The 27,272-nt window shown below is 44.4% G+C and overlaps 1 protein-coding gene across 2 annotated transcripts in view; it reads left to right on the top strand.

The window, feature by feature from the left end:
* The window catches only part of btk (Bruton agammaglobulinemia tyrosine kinase), a 121,404-nt gene that overhangs the window by 70,660 nt on the left and 23,472 nt on the right, over positions 1–27,272 (top strand). For both annotated transcript variants that reach the window (XM_060832548.1, XM_060832547.1), the window contains exons 8-11: positions 223–285; positions 4,403–4,457; positions 7,291–7,370; positions 26,030–26,157. In XM_060832548.1, coding sequence (XP_060688531.1) covers positions 223–285; positions 4,403–4,457; positions 7,291–7,370; positions 26,030–26,157 — 326 coding nt within the window. The remainder of the gene's footprint in view (positions 1–222; positions 286–4,402; positions 4,458–7,290; positions 7,371–26,029; positions 26,158–27,272) is intronic.

Raw genomic sequence — 27,272 nt, 5'->3', positions numbered from 1 at the left:
TCAGAGGCAGAGCTGGGAGAAATTATTATGGGAAGTAACATAATGGGAGAATCATTTTATATTACTTATAATCACATTCAAAGACACAAGTTACAGAGCGGAAACAGAGGGTATTATCAGGGCTAATAGAGTGATCTGCTCTGATAGATACCTGCATGGGATTAGCCTATGGTGGATATGATGTTGAAAATAGCTGATTGGTCTCATTCATTCTCTCTGCAGACAGGAAGGATTCATCCCCAGTAATTACGTGGTGGAATCTGGGAACAAGCTTGAAACATATGAGTAAGTAGCACAGTAGAGATTGCCACAACTCTAGTTCACAATGAAAAACTGGGGCAGGACTTAAGTTGACATATCATAAACAGGTGCTTCAATGAAACATATTAGGTGAACGATTATATTAATAGATAGTAGGAAAATTAAATATGAACAAAAGTGCTTTTGTATTTCCTTAGGTAACCTAATGAACCTAGTTAACTTTTGAGTATGTGATGATTAGGAGATGCCGGTGTTGGACTGGGGTGTACAAAGATAAAAATCACACAACACCAGGTTATAGTCCAACAAGTTTAATTGGAAACACAGTAGCTTTCTGACCGACAATCACCTGATGAAGGAGCGTCGCTCCAAAAGCTAGTGTGCTTCCAGTTAAACCTGTTGGACGATAACCTGGTGTTGTGTGATTTTTAACTTTGAGTATGTGACGTGTGTCTCTTACTGATGGCTATTCAAATACAGCTGGTCTCATAGTGTCTCTTATGGTTGAAAATGGAAAATGTGGTCTTTCAGTTTGGAAAGCCAAGGAAATATATAGAATTGCTTAAAGTACTCAACTCTTGAGGCTCTTTTCTGTAGAAGCAGAACTGGAGAAGTTAACTACAATTCTGTACAGTGGGAATCTGAATACTGACTAAGATAATTATAATCATTGATTGTTGGACAATATGAAATGACAGAGAAAACAAATACTCAAGAGCGATTGTTTTCCAGCTTGTAGCAAATACTGAAGAGAAAAGACTTTTCTAAATGTAAGCAGATAGATTCAAACCATCAGCTACTGCATTGTTTTGGTGGGAAGCACAGCGCAACACTCCCTCAGTACTGACCCTCTGACAGTGCAGCACTCCCTCAGTACTGACCCTCTAACAATGCGACACTCTGTCAGTACAGAATCTCTGATGTGCGCCAATACTTCAGCACTTATCCTGCGACGGTGCAGTACTCCATCAGCACTGACTTTCTGACACTCTCGTACTCCCTCAGTAATGATCCTGCAACTATACAGCACTCCCTTAGTACTAATACTCCATCAGTACAGTGCTCCCTCAGTAGAGTCACAGAGTTGTACAGCACAGAAACAGACCCTTCGATCCAACTCATTCATGATGACCAGATATCCTAAATTAATCTAGTCGCATTTGCCAGCATTTGGCCCATATCCTTCTAAATCCTTCCTATTCATTTACCCATCCAGATGTCTTTTAAATGTTATAATTCTACCTGCCTACACCACTTTGTCTGGTAGCCCATTTCATATACACACTACCCTCTGTGTGAAAATGTTGTCTCTGAGGTCCCTTCTAAATCTTTCCCCTTTCACCTTAAACCTATAACGTCAGGTGTTGGTCTGACCTACCCTGGGGAAAAGACCTTGACTATTCGCCCTATTCATGTCTCTCATGATTTTGTAAACCTCTGTAAGGTCATCCCTCAGCCTCTAATGTTCCAGGGAAAACAGCCTAGCCTATTCAGCCTCTTCCCATACCTCCAACCTTGGCAACATCCTTGAAAATCATCTGACTGCAGCACTCAGTGCTGGCCCTCCATCATGGAGCACTCCCTCAGTATTGACCTTCTGATAATGTACAAGTCCCTCAGTACTAACCTTCTGTTAATGCAGAACTCCCTCAATACTGACCAAGTGCAGAGCGATAGATGTGATCTATATGGAGAAAGTGAGGACTGCAGATGCTGGAGATCAGAGCTGAAAATGTGTTGCTGGAAAAGCGCAGCAGGTCAGGCAGCATCCAAGGAGCAGGAGAGTCGACGTTTCAGGCATGAGCCCTTCTATATGGACTTCAGTAAGGCATTCAACAAAGTTCCCCATGGGAGATTGGTGAGCAAGGTTAGATCTCATGGAATAAAGGAGAACTATCCATTTGGATACAGAACTGGCTCAAAGGTAGAAGACAGAGGTCGGCGGTGGAGGGTTGTTTTGCAGACTGGAGGCCTGTGACCAGTGGACTGCCACAAGGATCGGTGCAGGGCCTACTACTTTTCATCATTTCTATAAATGATTTGGATGTGAACGAAGGAGGTATAGTTAGTAAGTTTGCAGATGACACCAAAATTGGAGGTGTAGTGAACAGTGAAGAAGGTTACCTCAGAGAAGTGGCAGATTGAATTTAATTTAAATAAATGTGAGGTGCTGAAATTTTGGGAAAGCAAATCTTAGCGGGACTTATAGACTTAACGGTAAGGTCCTCGGGAATGTTGCTGAACAAAGAGACCTTGGACAGCAGGTTAATAACTCCTTGAAAGTGGAGTCGCAGGTAGATAGGATAGTGAAGAAGGCGCTTGGAATGCTTTCCTTTATTGGTCAGAATATTGAGTACAGGATTTGGAAGGTCACATTGTGGCTGTACAGGACATTGGTTAGGCCACTGCATGCAATTCTGGTCTCCTTCCTATTGGAAAGATGTTATGAAACTTGAAAGGGTTCAGAAAAGATTTACAAGGATGTTGCCAGGGTCGGAGGATTTGAGCTATAGGGAGATGTTGAATAGGCTAGAGCTGTTTTCCCTGGAGGGTGGAAGCCTGAGGGTGACCTTATAGAGGTTTATAAAATCATGAGGGGCATGGATAGGATAAATAGACAAAGTTTTTTCCCTGGGTTGGGGGAGTCCAGAACTAGAGGGCATAGGTTTAGGGTGAGAGGGGAAAGATATAAAAGAGACCTAAGGGCCAACGTTTTTGCGCAGAGGGTGGTACGTGTATGGAATGAACTGCCAGAGGAAGTGGTGGAGGCTGGTACAATTGTAACATTTAAAAGGCATCTGAATGGGTATATGAATAGGAAGGGTTTGGAGGGATATGGGCCAGGTTCTGGCAGGTGGGATTAGATTGGGTTGGGATATTTGGTCAGCATGGATGGGTTGGACTGAAGGGTCTGTTTCCATGCTGTACATCTCTATGACTCTACTGACCTTCTGATAATGTAGAACTTCTCAATAATGACCTTCCGACAGTGCAGCACTTCCTCAGTACTCACCCTCTGAAAGTGCAGCAGTCTCTCATTACTGACTCTCTGGTAGTGCAGCACTCCCTCAGAAGTGGCATTAATATCATGTTAGATTTTGTGCCATGTTTCTGTAATTAGTCAGTCTTTTTATCAGTCTTGGTGTATGGGCTTTGCTGAATAGGCCAATTTTAATTTGCTATCTCTACCTGCCCTGGAAAAGTTGGTAGGAACAACCTTTTTGAACATTGCAGTCTGTTGTGTATAGATACACCCACAGTGGTGTTAGTGAGGGAGTTCCAGTATTTTAACCCAATGAAGTAATGTCGTTCCAAGCCAGCTTGATGTGCGTCTCAGTGGGGAACCTGCAGGGTGTGTTGCTCCCACGTACCTTTTGCCATTTCTTTTTGATGGTAACGGTCCTGCTTTGGAAGGTACTCTCAGAAATGGATTTGTGTGTTGCTGCAGTACACCTTGTCGATGGTACACACTGCTGCCAAATAGCGACCTCTGCCGTGAAAATGATAAATCCGCTTTGGGTAGGCAGAAGGCGACTTGAATTGTTTCATGGCAGGAGTGTTGCCCATACTTCTAGATTACACAGCATTATCTGATGGAGTAAACCCTGGGGATTTAGGCGATGCCTTCTGGACCACTGGCCCCACTACAGGCTCTATATTCCATTCCAATAGATTTGATGCTCACAGAGAGACCATACCAGTCAAACCAATAAGAAAAAATGCAGTAGAAGAGGAAATGCTGGAGGTCTTAGAAAACATAAAGGTAGATAATTCTCAGGACCTAATCAAATGGGCAGCACGGTGCCTCACAGCGCCAGAGACCTGGGTTCAATTCACACCTCAGGCGACTGACTGGGTGGAGTTTGCACATTCTCCCCATGGGTTTCCTCTGGGTGCTCTGGTTTCCTCCCACAGTCCAAAAATGTGCAAGTTAGGTGAATTGGCCACGCTAAATTGCCCGTAGTGTTAGGTGAAGAGTTAAATGTAGGGGAATGGGTCTGGGTGGGTTGTGGGTCAGTGTGGACTTGTTGGGCTGAAGGGCCTGTTTCCACACTGTAAGTCATCTAATCTTAAAAAAACGTGAGCACGCAGCAGATTTGCAATGAACAGAAATATTTACCATTGTCCTGTCCTCACACAGATGGTATAACAAAGAAATCACAAGGAGCAAAGCAGAGCAGCTGCTGAAACAGGAGGTAATGATTATCTTTCACTCTTCTCCTTCACTATACAAAATGTCAAAACCTAACAGTGTGACTATGCAAAAGAGTGTTCAGAGATCACAAAGCCAACACTCCCAGGATGGGTACAGCGCAGGGTTAGACACAGAGTGAAGCTCTATCTACGCTGTCCACATCCATTACTCCTAAGACAAAGTTAAAAGTCACACCACACCAGATTGTAGTCCAACAGGTTTATTTGCAAACACTGGCTTTTGGAGTGCTGCTCCTTCATCAGGCAACCAGTAGAGTAGGATCATGAGACACAGAATTTACAGCAAAAGATTACAGTGTCATACAGCTGAAGTGATATATTGACCAAGCCTAGATTGCTGTTAAGTCTTTCATCTTTTAGAATGGGTTGCAGGTTTTGGTTCATTAATATGTAAATCCCAGAATTTCTTTTAAGTCACATTGCCAAGCTAACATACCGTTTTAGCAGTAGAATCACCTTTAATGAATTGTCTGAGCTGAGATGTCACTTCCCAGACAGTGCATTTCAGATTCCCACCACTCGCTGAGTGAAAACATATTTTCCAAAATCCCCTGTGAATCTCCTGCCCCTTACCATAAAGCTATATCCTCTTGTGATTGTCCCCTCAACCACAGGAACAGCTGCTCTCTATTCACCCTGCCCATACCCCTCATAATCTTATGCATCTCAATCATGCCCCCCTCAGTCTTCTCTGTTTTAAAGAAAACAATCCAAACCTATCTATTCTCTTCTTGCAGCTCACTTTCTCTATCCCAAACAACATCTTGGTGAACCCTCACTGTACCTCCTCCAGTACCATTACATCCTTCCTCAAGTAAGGCAACCAGAACTACATGCAGTACTCCAGTTTGGCCTGACTAATGCTCTATACAACTCCAACATTACTTCCTTGCTCTTTTACTCTATTTCATGACCGATGAAAGGAAGTGACACATATGCCTTTTAACTGACCTATTCACATGCTCTGCCGATTTCACAGATCTGTGAATCATCACCCCAAGATCCCTCTTTTCTTCTAAGTTACTCAGTGTCCTGCCATTCATTAAACACTTCCTCACTTTTTTCTTCTTCCAGAGTGCCTCCCCTCACTCTTGTCAGAGTTAAATACCATCTGCTACTAGTCTGCCCATCTGATCAATCCATTTATATCTTCCTGTAACCTACAACCATCTTCTTCACTATTAACAACTCTAGCAATCTTGGTGTCATCTGCAAGTTTGCTTAATATTCCTCCCACATGTTCATCTATATCATTTATACATATAACAAACAATAAGAGTCCCAGTATTGATTCTTGTGGTACATGCTGGACACTGGCCTCTAGTCACTCAAACTGCCTTCTACCTTTGTGTCCTGTTACTGACAGTTTCTGATCCATTTTGCCGAGTTTCCCTCAATTCCATGTGCTTTAACCTTCTCAATTGGTCTCTTATGTCAGTCCTTATCAAAAGCTTTGCTAAAGTCCATATATACTACATCAACTGAACTTCACATTTTCAAAAAAAGTTCTAACAAATTTGTTTGGCATGACCTCCATCTGACAAAGCCGTGCTGACTATCCCTAATAAACTCATGCCTTTCCAAATGGGTATTAAGTAGTTTTGTTCTGCACTTCAAGAAAGGTGTACGTGCAGAGGGTCAGGTATAACGAAGGTTCCTGAGGTTGGTAGCTGGGATGAGTGCATTGTCCTGTTCTGAGAAACCTACCATCTCTGAAGTTCACAGAATGAGAGCTAATCTAACTGAAAATGGATGTTTATAAAGGGCCTTGATAGGGTAGACACTGAGAAACTGATTCTGTTCAGTGGGAAATCATGAATGCAGGGACGCAGTCTCAGGAAAAGAATTGATTATTTAGGACAGAGACGAGTGAATATTTCTTCCCTCAGTTGGAAATGAATCTTTGAAATTCCCTACCTGAGAGGATTGGAGATGCTCCATCATTCAATACATTGAAGACATGGAGAGAAAACTTTTAGGTCTTTCAGAGAATTAAGGGGTAAGGACAATGTGCAGTGAAGACTTTTTACACTAGTGGACATGAGTCTCACTGGCTGGGCACCATTTTCTGTCCATCCCTAATTGCCCTTGAACCAAATGACTTGCTGACCATTGCAGAGGGCACTTAAGAGTTAGCTACATTCCTGTGGGTCTGGAGTCAACTTGTAGGCCAGTCCAGGTGGAATCGGCAGATATCCTTCTCTAAAGGACATTAATAACCAGATCAGTCTTTACAACAGTCGACATTGATTACATGGTCACGATTAAACTAGCTTTTTGATTTCAGATTTTTAATTATAGTCACATTTGTCATGTTGGGATTGAATCAGATTCATTGAGTTAAGGGTTACATTTTTTGTCATGTTGTAATAGCAAATGGGTGTATAAAGCATGGAAGTGTTTGTAATATACCATTATGATAAGGCTGGCTCTCCCTACACGAAAGAAACAATCGTAACCTGACTTTCTTATCAATTTATTCATTGTCCAATAACAGTAGGACTCAATGCCAGGTCTCCAGGACATTAGCCTGGGGCTCTGGATTGCTAGCCTTGTGACACTGCCACTGCAACACTGCCTCCCTTTAAATATGGTTCAGGGCGAAGATCAGTCATGGATGGATTTAATGTCAAAGTCGATTCGAAGGGCTACTCCTGCTGCTTTTTCTCATATTCTTATTGAATATCTTTTCTGCCTTAAAACCTTTTTATTGTTGTTATTTTTTAAAATCTGAATCTCTTGAATTGTGATGGTATTTTGTCTTCTATGTTATCCTTTTGCCTGTTAATGCAGTAATTTATGTTTCCTTTGTAGGGTAAGGAAGGCGCATTCCTGCTCAGGAACTCAAGCCAGGCTGGAAAATACACAATGTCTGTGTACAGCAAAGCACCAGGGTAGGTCAAACTCTGCCATTGCATTGTCTAACAGCATAGCCAGTTTCAATAGGAGCTTGGTCAGCAAGCTTGCCGTTCCATTTACATTGAAACTCGAGTTATTGAATAAAAATGGACTACTCCATTTGCAATAATACTAGAGTATTACTAGACTGGGGTCTGTATGTTTTCAATCGAATTGAACTGGAAAGCATAGTGAGTTAGAAACTGATGAATATTCATTCACTACTTATGTGTTCCAGGATGTTTTCTCTCCCTTTGTTTCCAATAGATCTGACATCAGCTCACATCACTGATGATGGATACCAGCAGCTTAATTACTATTAACATCTTGAACATCTTAACTTCGAGCATCCTGGTAGTGCACGGACACAATGATAATTGATGCCTCTACTGTTTCCTAAGGAGTGGCGTGACTCAGTGAAATTTTGACAGACTCATTTTAAGTTCACCCCTGTTCAATCCCAAAATATCTCCTTTAGTTCTGCTCACATTCTCCTGAAGTCAGGTAAAAGCATGACAGCCATCGAAGGGAATCAGGAAGCACAGGGAAAGTGGAAGGAGATCATCAAAGTATTAAAAAACAAGGATGAGAGGAATCTGTTCCATTGAGATGGACTCCGCTAGCGTAGGCTGGTACCATTGATAGTCAAAGAGTGTGGTGCTGGGAAAGCAGACCTGGTCAGGTAGCATCCGAGGAGCAGGGGAATCGACGTTTCAAACATAAGCTCTTCATCAGGAAAAGCTCTTCCTGATGAAGAGCTTATACTTGAAACATCGACTCTCCTGCTCCTCAGATGCTGCCTGACTGGCTGTGCTTTTCCAGCAGCACATTCTTCGACTCTAACCTCTGGCATCTGCAGTGCTCACTTTCTCCTGGTACCATTGATATTTGATAAGGGCCAGAGCAAGAGGCAGGAAACTAGTACAGAGGAGATGGTGAGATCCAGGAAATAGGAGATTGAAAAACAACAGGGGATATAGTCAAGGCTCTAGAGCAGAACAGTGTTTGGGGCAAAATGAAGCAGAGAGCATCAGGAAAGGATAGTGAATGTAACATTAATCAGGCAACAATCATTAAGGTAACATTGAAGAAAACCAAACATACATCAAAGCTATGTGACTTTGTGAAACATTCATAAGAAACTGGATTAATTAATAACACAGATAGCTTTGATTGAATTACCATTAGATGCAGGGGCAAGGTATCCAAATTTGGGGAGTATTTTAAAAGAAACAGATAAACTGAAAAAGGAGGATTGGTTTCCCTGTTAATAAAGGATGACATAAAGTCAGCACAGAGAGAGAGAGGATCTTAGTTAAACAAAATGGAAGTGAAATTAATTTATATGGAGCTGTGAAACAGCAAGAGACAGTAAACAGTGATGGGACTTATTTATAGGTTTCTTTCTAGTAGTTGGGGTTTTAGCGTTGAATACAATTCAGAAAATTAGCAGTGCATGTAATAAGGCTAATTAACCATGTGGGCAATAATCTTCCGATAGACTGGGAACAGCAAATTTGCAGAACCTGCATGAGGGACAGGTTCCTGGAATAAATAGAAGACAAGATCATCATTTCAAGGAACCAACAAGAAAAACAGACCATATTTGTTAGGATTGAGAACACTTTCAGAGGGTCTTTACTACACTGCTGTGAAAGCTCAACAATTTTCATCAACAATTCTTAATGGATAATAAATATTAACATTGTTAATGTCACAAACCAAACATGACTGAAAGATAATATTTAGAATGAACCCTGAGCTTCAAGTTCTCTATCACTATTCCCTCTGCACTTTCTCCCATTTCTAATTCCTCTGTACCAAGCTAATTGTGTTTGTCCTGACCAGTTCTTCAGTGAGCCTCTTTCTCTACAACTCTAGGTTTGATGCTGCTGTGTATTTCATTACTAGAACATAGAACATAGAACAATACAGCACAGAACAGGCCCTTCGGCCCACGATGTTGTGCCGAACATTTGTCCTAGCTTAAGCACCTATCCATGTACCTATCCAATTGCTGCTTAAAGATCACCAATGATTCTGACTCTGCCACTCCCACAGGCAGCGCATTTCATGCCCCCACCACTCTCTGGGTAAAGAACCTACCCCTGACATCCCCCCCTATACCTTTCACCCTTCACCTTAAATTTATGTCCCCTTGTAACACTCTATTGTACCTGGGGAAAAAGTCTTTGACTGTCTACTCTATCTATTCCCCTGATCATCTTATAAACCTCCATCAAGTCACTCCTCATCCTTCGCCGTTCCAATGAGAAAAGGCCGAGCACTCTCAACTTATCTTCGTACGACCTATTCTCCATTCCAGGCAACATCCTGGCAAATCTCCTCTGCACCTTCTCCAAAGCTTCCACATCTTTCTTAAAGTGAGGTGACCAGAACTGCACACAGTACTCCAAATGTGGCCTTACCAAGGTCCTATACAGCTGCAACATCACCTCACGACTCTTGAATTCAATCCCTCTGCTAATGAATGCTAATACATCATAGGCCTTCTTCCAAGCTCTATCCACCTGAGTGGCAACTTTCAAAGATCTATGAACATAGACCCCAAGATCCCTCTGCTCCTCCATCTTACTGAGAACCCTACCGTTAACCCTGTATTCCGCACTCTTATTTGTCCTTCCAAAATGGACAACCTCACACTTGACAGGGTTGAACTCCATCTGCCACTCCTCAGCCCAGCTCTGCATCATATCTAAGTCCCTTTGCAGCCGACAACAGCCCTCCTCACTATCCACAACTCCACCAATCTTCGTATCGTCTGCAAATTTACTGACCCACCCTTCGACTCCTTCTTCCAAGTCATTAATAAAAATTACAAACAGCAGAGGACCAGAACTGATCCCTGCGGAACTCCACTTGTAACTGGGCTTCAGGCTGAATATTTAACCATCTACCACCACTCTCTGACTTCGACCGGTTAACCAGTTCTCTATCCAACTGGCCATACTTCCCACTCTCCATGCCTCTTGACTTTCCGCATAAGCCTACCATGGGGAACCTTATCAAATGCCTTACTAAAATCCATGTACACTACATCCGCTGCTCTACTCTCATCCACATGCTTGGTCACCTCCTCAAAGAATTCAGTAAGACTTGTAAGGCAAGACCTACCCCTCACAAATCCATGCTAGCTGTCCCTAATCAAGCAGTGTCTTTCCAGATACTCATAAATCCTATCCCTCACTACCCTTTCCATTACTTTGTCTACCACCGAAGAAAGACTAACTGGCCTGTAATTCCCAGGGTTATCCCTATTCCCTTTTTTGAACAGGGGCACAACATTCACCACTCTCCAGTCCCCTGGCACCACCCCCATTGAGAGTGAAGACAAAAAGATCATTGCCAACGGTTCTGCAATTTCCTCTCTTGCTTCCCACATAATCCTAGGATATATCCCGTCAGGCCCGGGGGACTTGTCTATCCTCAAGTTTTTCAAAATGCCCAACACATCTTCCTTCCTAACAAGTATCTCCTCTAGCTTACCAGTCCGTTTCATACTCTCCTCTTCAACAATACGGTCCCTCTCATTTGTAAATGCTGAAGGAAAGTACTCATTCAAGACCTCGCCTATCTCTTCAAACTCAATACACAGTCTCCCACTACTGTCCTTGATCAGACCTACACGTTCTCGTCATTCTCATGTTTCTCACATACGCATAAAAGGCCTTGGGGTTATCCTTGATCCTACCCGCCAAAGATTTTTCATGCCCTCTCTTAGCTCTCCTAATCCCTTTCTCCAGCTCCCTCCTGGCTATCCTGTATCCCTCCAACGCTCTGTCTGAACCTTGTTTCCTCAACCTTATGTAAGCCTCTTTCTTCCTCCTTACAAGACATTCAACCTCCTTCGTCAACCAAGGTTCCCTCACACAACCAACTCTTTCCTGCCTGACAGGTACATACATATCAAGGACACGTTGTATCTGTTCCTTGAAAAAGTTCCACATTTCAACGACATCCTTCCCTGACAGGCTATGCTCCCAATTTATGCTTCTAAGATTGTGTCTTGCAGCATTGTATTTACCCTTCCCCCAATTGTAAAACCTGCCCTGTTGCACGCACCTATCTCTCTCCATAACCAAGGTGAAAGTCACAGAATTGTGGTCACCATCACCAAAATGCTCACCCACTAACAAGCCCATCACTTGTCCCGGTTTGTTACCAAGTACCAAATCCCATATGGCCTCCCCTCTGGTCGGGCAATCTACATACTGACTGAGAAAGGCTTCCTGGACACACTGCACAAACACCGCCCCGTCCAATCTACTTGATCTAAAGAGCTTCCAATCAATATTTGGGAAGTTGAAATCGCCCATGACGACTACCAGGTGGCTTCTGCACCTTTCCAAAATCTGTTTCCCAATCTGTTTCTCCACATCTCTGCTGCTAATGGGGGGCCTATAGTAAACACCCAACAAGGTATTTCTGACTTCAGCCCATACTACTTCCTAAGTTTCCTGTATTTTGTGGTATCTATGTTGCTAAGTTTTTAACTGCATGTAGTGGTGGAAAGTCAATTTGCATGAACTGAAGCAATCAGTGTGTGGCATAGCACCAATATTTCCCTATGGAGGTATGTTGCACAAGGCCAACAATGGTCTTATGTGAAGAGATGGGTGAGGTTTTAATTGAGGTGGGAGAGGCAACAATTTTACCTTTGAATTGTGGAGTGCACCAAAAGAGGGTTTGACATTGGATTGTAGAGGACACTGTTCCAACAGGAGTTAAAGTTCAGCAAAAACATACAAAAAAGCTGAAATATGTTAGGATTAATATATCTTTAAGTTTGGGTAAGGTTAGATTAGTTGTGTTATTGAATCTTTCAAGCAATTTCTATCCAGTCCAAACTGTCCTTCAAATAACTCAATTAGAAAGGCAAGGTACAGCAGAGGGTCAATTCGCCACTGCCATTTTTCAGCACTGCACAATTAAAATTACTGCAATGCACAGAGTTATGAATGCACTGAATCTAAAAACATTCCTGTTAATATAAGGCCAGTCATGAGGGTCTACCTATGCCACAGAGACTGCAGAAATTCAATAAGGTGTCTCACTACCACCACCTTCTCAAGGACAACTAAGGATAGCTGATAAAAGTTGCCCTTCCTGTGATCGCGAATAAAACAAATTTTAAAAATTGCAATAAGTTATTGTAGTAAGCCTGAGTCCTGATCACTGCCAATCATTTGAGGAATGATAGGAACCTGAGAGTTGACTCTTCAAAAACAATGCCTTTCACAAGAGAACTATGGATTAGATTTTCCAAGGAGTGACAATCACTCGCAGATTGCCACTTCACTTTTTCTTCATTAAGAGAGAGCTCTGGATTTCTGAGTAGAATCCAATCTCGGGTCCTTTAGATATGCAGAGCTGTACTTCCATTCTGACCAGTTCTGTACAGGATAGTTGTAGGGAAGGCAAACCACAACTCTCTTTCACGGCAGGCAGTTGCCATATGTTATGATTAAAAGATTCAGAATCACAGGCAACCTACTTTGGGCAGAAGATTAGTGGCATACCTCGGATTGATATTAGAATATCTTTACTTCCTCTTGGCCACTGCCCATGTGACATCAATTTTAAGACATTAACATTTTTTCCTTTCACAATTGCAAAATAAATGGGAAATGCAAATACTTAAAGAACAAAATGTTAAATTCTCAATAAAACTAAGAAGTAGATTCGGCTAGGATGTTAATGTTTTCAGCTTCAGCCTCCGGTTTCAGGTCAAGAATGAGAAATGGAAAGATGTTCCTCTCCTGACAGTGTTGGGGGCAATGTGGAGGGAACTTTACACTGTATCTAAGACCATGTTGTACCAGTCTTGGAAGTATTTGATGAGGACAATTAAAAGGGAGCTCTGCTCTGCATCTGTCCTTGTGTTGTACCCATCCTGGGAGTGATTGATGGGAACAATATAGATGGAGCTCTGCTGTGTTTTTATCCCTGTGTTGTACTTGCCCTGAGAGTGTTTGAAGCTTACACATATATCCTGTAAAGAAATGTGTTCTATCTTGTTGAGAATCCTCACCTTGATAAATACCAAAATAATCTTGATTTGTATCCGGGTGTTTTGAGTGACTAATATTAGACTCCAGATGTGACTCTGAGGTTCTGTTCGTCTCCATTAACTGCAGCTTGTTAGTTATCTGCTGTGACTGGAAGGGACAGCAGACAGTGTAAAAGGGAAGTAAAACTGTTGACTTAATGCTGAGGCTCAGTGAGACTCACAGCAGCATTAGCAGCACTGCAGGGTGTATGTATATTGAAAAATGATAGCGTAAGAAGATTGGAATATGGTATGTAGCTGACAATGAACTTTGAGGTTGGGTGGATCCTTTCTGATTGTCCTTGTGAACGCTGATACTTCATGTCAGTGCCTCAGTCGAGGGAATCATGCCTGTCACTGCAACAATCTGCAGCAACTGATTAGCTTCAAGTCAATTATGTGCCACAGGACGCTGGTAGGCAGTGTGTTAAGGTGTTCCAATTGCTATGTGCCTCCTGCCCTCCAGCGGTCTATCCTCCCTCTTCCCAGACAACAACTCTACCAACTGCAGGCTTGGCACGATCTGACCGTCACCCTCACCATTTTCGGGATTAGTGGTGCTGGAAGAGCACAGCAGTTCAGGCAGCATCCGAGGAGCAGTAAAATCGATGTTTCGGGCAAAAGCCCTTCATCAGGAATAAAGGCAGAGAGCCTGAAGTGTGGAGAGATAAGCTAGAGAAGGGTGGGGGTGGGGAGAAAGTAGCATAGAGTACAATAGGTGAGTGGGGTAGGGGATGAAGGTGATAGGTTGGGGGCGGAGGGAGGTTGAAGTGGATAGGTGGAAAAGGTGGCAGGTAGGACAAGTCATGGGGACAGTGCTGAGCTGGAAGTTTGGAACGAGGGTGAGGTGGGGGAAGGGGAAATGAGGAAACTGTTGAAGTCCACATTGATGCCCTGGGGTTGAAGTGTTCCGAGGTGGAAGATGAGGCATTCTTCCTCCAGGCGTCTGGTGGTGAGGGAGCGGCGGTAAAGGAGGCCCAGGGCCACCATGTCCTCAGCAGAGTGGGAGGGGGAGTTGAAATGTTGGGCCACAGGGCGGTGTGGTTGTTTGGTGCGGGTGTCCTGGTGATGTTCCCTAAAGCGCTCTGCTAGGTGTCCAGTCTCCCTAATGTACAGGAGACCGCATCGAGAGCAACGGATACAATAAATGATATTAGTGGATGTGCAGGCAAAACTTTGATGGATGTGGAACGCTCCTTTAGGGCCTTGGATGGAGGTGAGGGAGGAGGTGTAGGCACAGGTTTTGCAGTTCCTGCGGTGGCAGGCGAAGGTGCCAGGATGGGAGGGTGGGTTTTTTTAGATTAGATTAGATTACAGTGTGGAAACAGGCCCTTCGGCCCAACAAGTCCACACCGACCCGCCGAAGCGCAACCCACCCATACCCCTACATTTACCCCTTACCTAACACTATGGGCAATTTAGCATGGCCAATTCACCTGACCCGCACATCTTTGGACTGTGGGAGGAAACCGGAGCACCCGGAGGAAACCCACGCTACAGGGTTGTAGGAGGGCGTGGACCTGACCAGGTAGTCATGGAGGGAACGGTCTTTGTGGAAGGCGGAAAGGGGTGGGGAATGAAATATAACCCTGGCGGTGGGGTCTTTTTGGAGGTGGCGGAAATGTCGGCAGATGATTTGGTTTATGCGAAGGTTGGTAGGGTGGAAGGTGAGCACCAGGGGCGTTCTGTCCTTGTTACGGTTGGAGGGGTGTGGTCTGAGAGTGGAGGTGCGGGATGTGGATGAGATGTGTTGGAGGGCATCTTTAACCACCTGGGAGGGGAAATTGCAGTCTGTAAAGAAGGAGGCCATCTGGTGTGTTCTGTGGTGGAACTGGTCCTCCTGGGAGCAGATACGGCGGAGGCAGAGGAATTGGGAATACGGGATGGCATTTTTGCAAGAGGTAGTGTGGGAAGAGGTGTAATCCAGGTAGCTGTAGGAGTCAGTGGGTTTGTAAAAAATGTCAGTGTCAAGTCGGTCGTCATTAATGGAGATGGAGAGGTTCAGGAAGGGGAGGGAGGTGTCAGAGATGCTCCAGGTAAATTTAAGGTCAGGGTGGAATGTGTTGGTGAAGTTGATGAATTGCTCAACCTCCTCGCGGGAGCACAAGGTGGCGTCAATGCAGTCATCAATGTAGCGGAGGAAGAGGTGGGGAATGGTGCTGGTGTAATTACGGAAGATCGATTGTTCTACGTAGCCAACAAAGAGACAGGCATAGCTGGGGCCCATACATGTGCCCATGGCTACCCCTTTGGTCTGGAGGAAGTGGGAGGATTCAAAGGAGAAATTGTTAAGGGTGAGGACCAGTTCGGCCAAACGAATAAGAGTGTCGGTGGAAGGGTACTGTTGACGACATCGGGAGAGGAAAAAGCTTGGAGGCCCTGGTCATAGTGGATGGAGGTGTAGAGGGATTGGATATCATGGTGAAGATGAGGCGTTGGGGGCCGGGGAAACGGAAGTCTTGGAGGAGGTGGAGGGGGTGGGTGGTGTCTCGAACGTATGTGGGGAGTTCCTGAACTAGGGGGGATAGGACAGTGTCAAGGTAGGTAGAGATGAGTTCAGTGGGGCAGGAGCATGCTGAGACAATAGGTTGGCCAGGGTGATCAGGCTTGTGGATCTTGGGAAGGAGGTAGAACCGGGCAGTGCGGGTTTCCCGGACTATGAGGTTGGAAGCTGTGGGTGGGAAATCTCCTGAGGTGATGAGGTTCTATGTGGACTGGGAGATGATGGTTTGGTGATGGGGGGTGGGGTCATGGTCGAGGGGGCGGTAGGAATAGGTGTCCTCGACTTGGCGTTTGGCTTCAGCAAAGTAGAGGTCAGTGAGCCAGACTACCACTTTTACCGTCACCCTCACCATGCCTGCCCTCTTTGACCTTGATGTACAGTGTAATTTGTGTGGGTATTCTAGGAAGGGAGAGCATTCAGCAGCTTGGAGTCAGAATCGCTTTGCAAACGTGATGTTAGCAGGCTGCTTTCCCTGGCCATCGGGGACTGTCTGCTTTGCAACATTAAGTAAGTGTTGAAACGTAGGAACAGAAAATATGTTCAGGAGTAGGCCATTCAGCCCCTTGAGCCTGCCCAACAAGTCAAATGATAATATGATGTCAGTATCCCATTCCCGCTGTCTCTCCCTTGATCCCTTTAGCCACAAGGGCCATGTCCAACTCCCTCTTGAATGCATCTAATGAACTGACCCCAACAGCTTTCTGTGGGAGAGAATTCCATAGGTTAACAACTCCCTGAGTGAAGAAATTCTTCCTCATCTCAGTTCTAAATGACTCACCTTTTATTCTAAGACTGTGACTCCTCGTTCTGCACTTCCCCAACAGCAGGAACATTCTTCCTGTATCTAATCTGTCCAGATCCATCAGAATTTTATATGAGATCCCCTTCATTCTTCTAAATTCCAGTGAGTACAAGCTCAGTTGATCTAGTATTTCCTCATATGTCATTCTTGCCATCCCAGGAATCATGCTGGTGAACCTGTAACGAGCTGTAAGGAGATGCTAGAAAAACATGGGTTGTTTTCTCAAGAGCAGCAGAGGCTGAAGGGAGTCTTGTTAGAAGTCTATAAAATAATGAGATGCATAGATAGGGTTGACAGTCAGAATCTTTTTCCCAGAGTTGAAACGTCTAATACTAAGGGCTATGCATTTAAGGTGAGAGGTGGAACTTTTAGATAAGCACATGAATATGCCACGAATGGAGGGAGATGGACGAAGGGATTAGTTTCATTTGGCATCATGTTCGGTACAACACCACGGGCTGAAGGCCCCGTTCCTGTTCTGTTCAGTTCAATATTCTATGTTCTGAAACTGCTCACAACTCTCAAGGTGTGGCCTCAACAAGGCCCTATACTGCTACAGCAAGACACCCGATACTCAAAGTTGCTTTCTGGGAATCGCAGCTTCATCTGTCTCACTCTCAAAATTCAGGCAAAGGAATAGAGAAGTTACACTGCACTGATGTTGGGAGGCTGGATGTTCCTGTTGCTCCACTGAAACCAGTGCCTAGGATCTCACTCAGCCATACCAGATGCCAGCAAGGAATGGGAAGGAGATACGTTGTATCCTTCTTCCTAGTCATAGTGGGCAGATTCGTCCATGTCCACCCAGAGGTTTTTAAAAGTGCAGGAATCAAACACGTAGTGGCCGGTTGTTTTGGTACTGACTTCTCGATAACTTTCAGGTCAAGGCTCCGGGGTCACTGGGCTAAATCAATGAAATTTGACAAATAAATCTGGTGTTGAGAGTTCATTTCTGTGTTGGTGACCATAAAACTAATCCCACCTTGATTCTTGGTAGAAGCAGATAACAATTTTTAAGAGGTAATTAAAGAGACATGTGAATAGGCAGAGAATACTGGGATGGGTTTAAAAGGGTGGTGCTGGAAAAGTGCAGCAGGTCAGGCAGCATCCAAGGAGCAGGAGGATCAATGTTTTGGGCAAGAGCCCTTCATCAGGAATGACCTGCTGTGCTTTTCCAGCACCACACTTTTTGACTATAACTCTCCAGCATCGCAGTCCTCACTTTGTCCAAGAGAATAGAGGCATGTGGACCATGTGCTACCGCACAGAGGTGAGATTAGTTTAGAACAGATTCATCGTCATAGTGGGCCAAAGGGCTTGTTCCTGGGCTGTACCATTCTATGTTCAGCTCTACTTTCCCTGACTTGTTTTGCAATCATTAGCAGACCACAAAATGCCTCAAGTTCATTGGAATTACATTCACAAGCACGATCCTGCGAGCCAAAGTTGGGAAATATGTCTGTTCATAAATCTGACCATATCTCAGAGGCACATATCTGGTCAGTATGAGTTAGGTTTCTTCACCCAAACTCCAGTGAGCACAAACTTTTTCAGGTACTTCCTGGCCAAGTTGTGCCCTTTGCATAGCCACTTCTGTTGCTAGTGGGGGAGCCTCTCCATGTCAATCAGCTCATGGAGAAGTCTCAGTTATCCACAATCTGGCTTGTTGTGGTGAATGCTTGCAATGTTCATAGTGAAGACTGGGTATGTCGACAATCTGGCCCCACACTGGCTGATACCGGTTAACATAACGAGGGTGGAGCTGAATTCAAAAAGACAGCTTGGCTCAAAAGGTCACCTTTTTGTGGTTGTGTTCTTACCCCATTGCAAGCCCCTGGTGAGACGCTGTCAGATGTGTACATTCTCCTCTCTGTGGTGAAAGGGCAATGAGCTGAGTGTGAACTCTAGCAGAGGACTTATGGGTGGGATCACTGCTGTGCCGCTGGTACGACACAGATAGCTGCAATAAATAACAGACATTCTCTGCATATGAGGATCTCATGGAGATGACAAGCACTCGGACTCCAGTGTGACTGTCCTCCGCAGTGACAACCTCACGTCGCTAGCTCACAGTCATTGGGGCATGAGGCATTGAGCAGGCACTGACACATTCCCTGGCAGATCATTCATCCCCTTGTGGCACAAGAGCCAGGTTCTCTTGAGTCACCTCTGACCTCTACAGGCTCCACTGCCCTGTCAGAATGGCCTCCTGCTATTGCTCACAGGGAAAAGAATACCTATTCTCTCCAGGACAGCCTTCAGGGGCACCTCAAGGAAGGTTTCGTTTTTCTGCCTGATCTCTGATATCTCCAGGCTGGGTGGGGGTGATGAGCAGGGGTCGAGTGAGGCTTCTTGTTTGCTGAAAGTGAAGTGTTGCTTTTCCAACATGACACCCAGATTCTGGAGCATGGAGGTTCCTAGCTGGGGCTGTGGTGGATAGCAAGGGGTGGTCTTCTTGCCTGTAAGGTTTTTGCACTTACCCAAGTATTCACACGCAATGAGCTGAGAAGAACACAATCCCATAGGAAAACCTGACAGCTCCCACAACAGGAAGAGACCTTGCCCAATCATCTGCCCACCTCTGCAGTTGGTTTTCAGCAAAAAGATTAAAATCACACAACATCAAGTTATAGTCCAACAGGTTTATTTGGAAGCACTAGCTTTCAGAGCACGGCTCCTTCATCAGGTGGGGCAGAATGATAGGACACAGAATTTATATTAAAAAGAGCAAAGTCTCATACAGCTGATGCCATGTAATAAACAAACATAGATTGTTTCTAAGTCTTTAATCACTTAGAATGGGTTGCAGGTTTTGATCATTAATATGTAAATCACAGAACTTTCAAGATATATTCCCGAGATAATTTAAGGTTTTATAAATTAAGATGACATCTCAGCTCAGACAATGCATTAAAGGTGTGAGGTTAGAGTCTGTCTGGCTTCCAATCTTGAGTCAGACCAATGTATTTCCAATGAAGGAATTTATAAAATTTCACATGGACTGACTGCCTACAAATTCTGTGCCCTAGGATTCTGCCCCTAGCTACCTGACGAAGGTGCAGTGCTCTGAAAGTTTGTGCTTCCAAATAAACCTGTTGGGGCGGCACTGTGGCTCAGTGGTTAGCACTGCTGCCTCACAGCACCAGGGACTCAGATTTGATTCCAGCCTCGGGTGACTGTGTGGAGTTTGCACATTCTTCCTAGGTCTGTGTGGGTTTCCTCCCACAATCCAAAGATGTGCAGGTTAGATGAATTGGCCATGCTAAATTGCCCGCAGTGTTCAGGAATGCGAAGGTTAGGTATGTTAGTTAGGGGGAAATATAGGATAGGGGAAGGGGTGTGGGTGGGTTACTCTTCAGAGGGTTGGTGTGGACTTGTTAGGCCGAAGGGCTTGTTTCCACACTGTAGGAAATCTAATTCTAGGGACTATAACCTGGCGTTGTGTGATTTTTAACTTTGTCCACCCCAGTCCAACACCAGCACCTCCACATCGTTTCAGCAAAAACAGTTCACCCTGATGTTCAAAGTACAGATGGTTGTGGATGAATGTGTCAGCTGAATGGCTAGCATCACCTTGTGGTGGAGTTTGTTATTTCAGAAGGAAGTGGGGAAATGACTGTTGCCAAATCTGAACCATGGCCTGAATTATACGAGCAACTTTGTCTGGGCCTCTCAGACTGCCCAATAAAAACTGGTGGCAGTGAGGTGAGGGCCTTAAATGGGCATTAATTTCCCCTTAAAGGCAATATTTTGCTCATTATTGAGTGTTGTCCAAACTGCTCCCAGGACTAGTATAATTCAGGTGGGGATAGGAGCAGGTGGGTAAGCAGTGGACAGCCTATCTACTGGATTTAAACTTCTCTTCAAACCTGTGAGCTGGTGAGTGTTAATTCCAGCCCAGGTTTGCTCTGGAAAATAGAGCTCCTCACTGAGTTAATGTGACAAACAGGCAATGAAAAAATTCAATCTACTCAAGGTGTGAACAGTGCATCAGGGCACTGCTTGTTCCAGGTTACTGTGGCCAGACAGGTTGTTTACACCAAATAAAAGCTACAGTGTCCATTTTTATAAACATAAACATCAGGTTGTAAGTTTGCTCAATGAGCTGGTGGGTTTGTTCTAAGACGTTGTCACCATGCGAGGTAACATCATCAGTGAGCCTCCGATGAAGCATTGGTGTTCTGCCCCATTTGCTATTTATGTGTCTTGATCTATTTTGGTGAGTGATATCACTTGCAGTTCTATTTCTGAGAGGTTGGTAAATGGGGTCCAATAACCAATATGTTTGTTAATAGAGTTCTGGTTTGAACGTCGGGCCTCCAGAAATTCCTGTGCATGTCTTTGTTTAGCCAGTCCCTGGATGGATGTATTGTCCCAGTCAAACTGGTATCCCTCTTTGTTTGTGTGTATGGATACCAGTGATAGTTGGTCATGTCTTTTGATGCTCATGTATCCTGGTGGCTAGCTTCCTGCCCGTATGTCCAATGTAATCTTTGTTGCAGTCCTTGCAGGGTATTTTGTATATGATGTTTGTTCTGCTGGCTACTGGTACAGGGTCCTTTAAATTCATCAGGAGCTGTTTCAGTGCGGTAGTAAGTTTGTGGGCTACCATGATGCCTAGGAACTGGAGTAGTCTGGTCATTGTCTCTGAGATGTCTTTAATGTATAACATAAAAGAGCACAGAATCCCTACAGTGCAGATAGAGGCATTTAGCCATTGAGATAGAGGCCATTTAGCCCATTAAAAGGGTATCCCACCCTATTCTGCACTAACCATGGCTGATCCACCTTGCCTACACATCCCTGGGCACGATGGGACAATTTAGCATGGCCAATCCAACCTGCACATCTTTGGACCATGGGAGGAAACTGGAGGAAACCCAAACAGACACAGGGAGAATGTGCAAACTCCACACAGACAGTTACCCAAGGCTGGAATTGAACCCAGGTCCCTCGGGCTGTGAAGCAAAAGTTCTAACCATTGAGCCACCATATTGCACAAAGATTGCCGTGGAGGGAACAGAAGATGAGCAATGGCTCAGTGATTAGCACTGCTGCCTCACAGCACCAGGGTCCCATGTTCAATTCCAGCCTTGGGTGACTGTCTGTGTGGAATTTGCACATTCTCCCCATGTCTGTGTGGATTTCCTCTGGGTGCTCTGGTTTCCTCCCACAATCCAAAGATGTGCAAGTTAGGTGAATTAGCCATGCTAAATTGTCCATCGTTGTTAGGTGCATTAGTTAGGATGGGCTGCTTTTCAGAGGGTCGGTGTAGACTTGTTGGGCTGAAGGGGCTGTTCCACACTGTAGGGAATCTAACCTAATCTTCATCTCAATTATTTACTTTTATAATTTCTGCAATTGAAATGGCACTGAATTATTGTGATTAATACACATCGCACTGTATTTTCATAAATACAAGTGACAGTAAATTGCCATTCCATTCTATTCCATACCACTGTAGCGAGAGGAACAGCAAATTATCTCCCAGTTAGATCACTTTACAGGCTTTTGCACTCAACATTGAGTTCAACAACTTCAGACTGTGAACTCTGCCACACCATTTTTAAAAAAAATTAGTCAGTTTTTATTTAGATTACTTTCTGAAGAGCAACCCACCCAAATCCATTCCCCTACACCTAACACTACAGGCAATTTGGCGTGGCCAATTCACCTAACCTGTACATTTTTGGACTGTGGGAGGAAACCGAAGCACCCAGAGGAAACCCATGCAGACACAGAGAGAATGTGCAAACTCCACACAGATAGTTGCCTGAGGCAGGAATTGAACCCAGGTCTCTGGCGCTGTGAGGCAGCAGTGCTAACCACTGTGCCACTGTGCCACCTGTTATAATCTTGGTTTACATGTTACAGATACAACAGTTCCTTTTTCTGCCATTCATATCCACTTTGAACAAATCCTTCTTGTTTTGTTTCCACAACCATAGAACATACAACATAGAAAAGTACTGCACAGTACAGGCCCTTTGGCCCACAATGTTGTGCCAAGCATTTATCTTAATCTAAGATCAACCGAACCTATACACCCCTCAATTTACTGCCATCCTTGTGCTTGTCCAGCAGTTGCTTAAATGTCCCTCATGTCTCTGACTCTACTACCATTCCATGCACCCACCACTCTCTGCGTAAAGAACCTACCTCTGACATCTCACCTATACCTTCCTCCAATCACCTCAAAATTATGACCCCTTATGACAGCTGTTTCTGCCCAGGGCAAAAGTCATCTACTCTACTTATACCTCTATCTTGTACACCTTGTACACCTCTATTCAGTCACCTCTCTTCCTTCTTCTCTCCAGTGTGAAAAACCCCAGCTCACTCAACCTCTCTTCATAAGACAAGCCCTCCAATCCAGGCAATATCCTGATAAATCTCCACTGCACCCTCTCTAAATCATCTACATCCTTCCTATAATGAGACAACTAGAACTGGACTCAATATTCCAAGTGTGGTCTAACCAGGGTTTTATAGAGCTGCAGCAAAACCTCACAGCTCTTAGACTTAATCCTGCTGTTAATGAACGCCAAAACACCATACGTCATCTTAGCAACCCTAACAACTTGGGTGGCAACTTTGAGAGACCTATGTACGTGGACCCCAAGATCCCGCTGTTCCTCCACACTGCCAAGAATCCTGACTTAAGCCTGTATTCAGCATTAAAATTTGACCTTCGCATTTATCCAGGTTGAACTCCATCTGCTACTGCTCAGCCCAGTTCTGCATCCTGTCAATGTCTTATTGTAGCCTGCAACAACCCTCCACACCATCTACAACACCATTGACTTTGTGTCATCGGCAAACTTACTAAGCCATGCTTCCACTTCTTCATCCAAGTCATTTATAAAAACTACAAAGAGCAGAGGTCCAAGAACAGAGCCCTGTGGGAAACCACTGGGCACCTACCTCCAGGTGGAATAATTTCCATCCACTACCACTCGCTGTCTTCTTTCGGGCAGCCAATTCTGTATCCAACCAGCCAAATTTCCCTGTATCCCATACTTCCTAACTTTCTGAATGAGCTCACTATGGGGAACCTTATAAGTGCCTTACTGAAATCCACGCACATCACATCCACTGCTCAACCTTTGTCAACTTGTCTTGTTACATCCTCGAAGAAAGCAAGAAGGCTTGTGAGGCATGACCTGCCCCTCACAAAGCCATGCTGACTATCTTTAATCAAACTATGTTTTTCCAAATAGTTATAAATCCTATCTCTCAGAATCCTTTCCAATACCTTGTTTACCACTGACGTAAGACTGATTGGTCTGTAATTCCCAGGGATTTCCTTATTCCCTTTTTTGAACAGAGAAACAACATTCACCTCTCTCCAATCATCTGATACTACTCCTATAGAGAGTGAGGATGCAAAGATCATTGCCAGGGGCACAGCAATTTCATTCCTCGCTTTGTGTAGTAACCTTGGATACATCTAGCCTGGCCCTGGGGACTTAGCTATCTTGATGCTTCCCAGAATTTCCAGCACATCCACTTTCTTAATATCCATCTGTTCAAGCCTATACACCTGGTCTATGGTGTTCTTACTATCAACAAGATTCCTCTCTCCAGTGAATACTGAAGCAGAAAAACTCATTTAGGGTCTCCTCTACCTCTTCAGACTCCAGGCACAAGTTCTCTCCACTATCCCTGATCAGCCCTACCCTCTCTCTGATCATTCTCTTATTCCTCACGTACGTGCCTTTGTGTTTTCCCTAACCCTTCCTGCCAAGGCATTTTCATAACCCCTCCTCGCTCTTCTCAATCCATTTTTTTATTTCTTTCCGAGCTACTCTGTAATCCTCTACCCTGTAACCATCTAACACTCCCAGTGCCTTCTGTACCATAACATTGCTTATCCGTTAATCTCTCATCTGGTAGATTTTCCCTTTCATTCTTCCCCTCTCTTTACATGTTCAAAACTGTTATATTTCTGTCCTCTGATCCTCTGAAGAAAGGTAATTGACACAAAACATTAACACCCTTTCACTGTCCACAAATGCTGTCGGATATGTTGAATGCATCAGCATTTTTCTGAACTCCTGAATGACTTCTATATATCTATTGGGGTGGCACAGTGGCTCAGTGGTTAACACTGCTGCCTCACAGCACCAGGGTCCCAGTTTTGAATCCAGCCTCCAGTCTGTGTGGAGTTTGCTCATTCTCCCTGTGTCTACGTGGGTTTCCTCCGGGCGCTCCAGTTTCCACCTACAGTCCAAAGATGTGCAGGTCAGGTGAATTGGCCATGCAAAATTGCCCATAGTGTTAGGTGCATTAGTCAGAGGGAAATGGGTCTGGGTGGGTTATCTTCAGAGGGTCAGTGTGGACTTGTTGGGCTAAAGGGCCTGTTTCCACACTGTAGGGAATGTAGTCTAATCCAATCTTAAAACACTAGTTCAGCCTCAACTGAGAGTGTTGTGATCAATCCTGAGCAGAACGCCTCAGAAAGGAGATCAAGGCTTGGAGGGGGTACAGAAGTGATCTGCTGGTCTACTATCAGCAATGAAAAACTTCAGTTGTTTGAAGAGACTGAGTTTGTATTCTGCTGAACAGAGCCAGTTCTGGACAGACTTGTTCAAAACCTAGAAGGGGTGGATGCAATAAATAAAGAGGAAGTGTTTTTATTTGGTAATGAACCCATAACCAGTTAACAGTTTACAGAAAGACTTATATTTCCTTTTCTTATTCATTAATGAGACATGGGCTTCACTGGCTGGGTAGCATTTAGGCTGCCCAACCCGACTTGCCCTTGAGAAGGTTGTGGTGAGCTGCCTTCTTGAACCCCTGCAGTCCATGTGCTGGAGGTAGACCGACAAATCTGTTAATGAGGGAGTTCCAGGATTTTGACCCAGTGACAGTGAAGGAACAATGATATATTTCCAAGTCAGGCTGATGAGTGGTTTGGAGGGGAACTTTCAGGTGGTAGTGTTCCCATGTATCTCTTGTCCTTGTCCTTCGAGAAGGAAGATTTGGAAGGTACTGTCAAAGGAGTCTTGGGTGAATTTCTGCAGTGCATCTTGTAGATGGTACACACTGCTGCTACTGAGTGTTAGTGGTACAGGAATGAATGCTTGTGGATGTGATACCAATCAAGTGGGCTGCTTTGTCCTGGGTGTGTCAAGCTTCTCAAGAATAGGAAGTATTCTATCATGCTCCTGAATACTTGTGATATAAGTGTTGGAACTGGTATTAGTAACATCTTTTGAGTGAAATGAAACTAACGTATTGCAGCTAACTTCATGCTGTGCTCTCTGCTATACTTCAGGGATCAGAGTGGAAAAGTCAAACACTACACAGTGTGTGTGACACCATCCAACCAATACTACCTTGCAGAGAAACACACCTTCAATTCGATTCCAGAACTGATCAACTATCACCAGCACAATGCAGCAGGTATGGCCTGGCTTGGAGGAGAGTCAAGAGGAGTAGGGGTCAGCAGAGGGGGTTCAAGATTAGAGATCAGGCTTGATTGAGTAAGTCTCCTTGCTGCTTTGTTTTCAAATAGTGGAGATGTACAATGTCAAGTGAGACACAGTAACAGCACTGAATACATGTTAATTTACAAACCCTGGTTACTGTGGCAGCAGGGACCTAACTCTGTGGTCTGAGCATGATTATCCAGACTTAGTGTGAAATATGGTTGGTTAGTATCTGCTTTGGGGCATTACAAGTACCCTCAGAGCTTCAAAGTAGGGTGTGAGTGCACAATCTGGGTGAGAATCAAACTGTACACCATTCAGTTAAGTTGTTGCATGTACTTAACGAATATCCAGTGGATGTATAGGTATGCAGAGCAGATAGATATTGGGTGAATATCTGTAGAGTGTATGCAGATCAGGCAGATATTGGGTGAATATCCATTGAGTGTCAGTAGAGCAGGTAGATATGGGGTGAATAAATATTAGGTGTATGCAGAGCAGTTAGGTATTGGCCAGTATCAACATTAATGCTGATTTGATGACACCAATGACACTTTCAAGCTTAACCTCACTTGACCTTCCACAATGGAGCATGGGTTCCACAGCTGGAAGCTGCTTAATAATAACAGAAATTGCTGGAAAAGCTCAGCAGGTCTGCTAGCATCTGTGGAGAGAAATCAGTGTTAATGTTTCGGGCCATGTAATCCTTTGACAGAATTGATGTTAGCTAGGAAGATGTCAGTTTATATGCAGAAGATAGGGTGGAGGACGGGGTAAGGCGTAAATGATAGGTGAGGATAGAACCCAAATAGAGAGAAGAACAGTTGGTTAGAGAAAGGAGTGGGTAACATTCTGGCTGGGAGGGTGAATAGCTGTTAATGGAGACTGTTCGTGGCAAACAATGGGTTGTGTATAATAGCAGACTGTGGTAACAAGTACTGGTGTGGGGGTTGGGGTAAGGACATGGGAGAGTTCAAGCCCTGAAGTTATTGAACATGATAATAAGTCCAAAAGGCTGCAGGGTTCCCCAGTAGAAATGAGGTGTTGTTCTTCCAGCTGGCACTGAGCTTCACTGGACTCTGCAGCAAG

Source organism: Hemiscyllium ocellatum, chromosome 11, assembly GCF_020745735.1.
Source record: "Hemiscyllium ocellatum isolate sHemOce1 chromosome 11, sHemOce1.pat.X.cur, whole genome shotgun sequence".
Classification (NCBI taxonomy): Eukaryota; Metazoa; Chordata; class Chondrichthyes; order Orectolobiformes; family Hemiscylliidae; genus Hemiscyllium; species Hemiscyllium ocellatum.
Note: the sequence above shows the minus strand (reverse complement) of the source record. Positions and strands in the feature narration are given on the sequence as shown.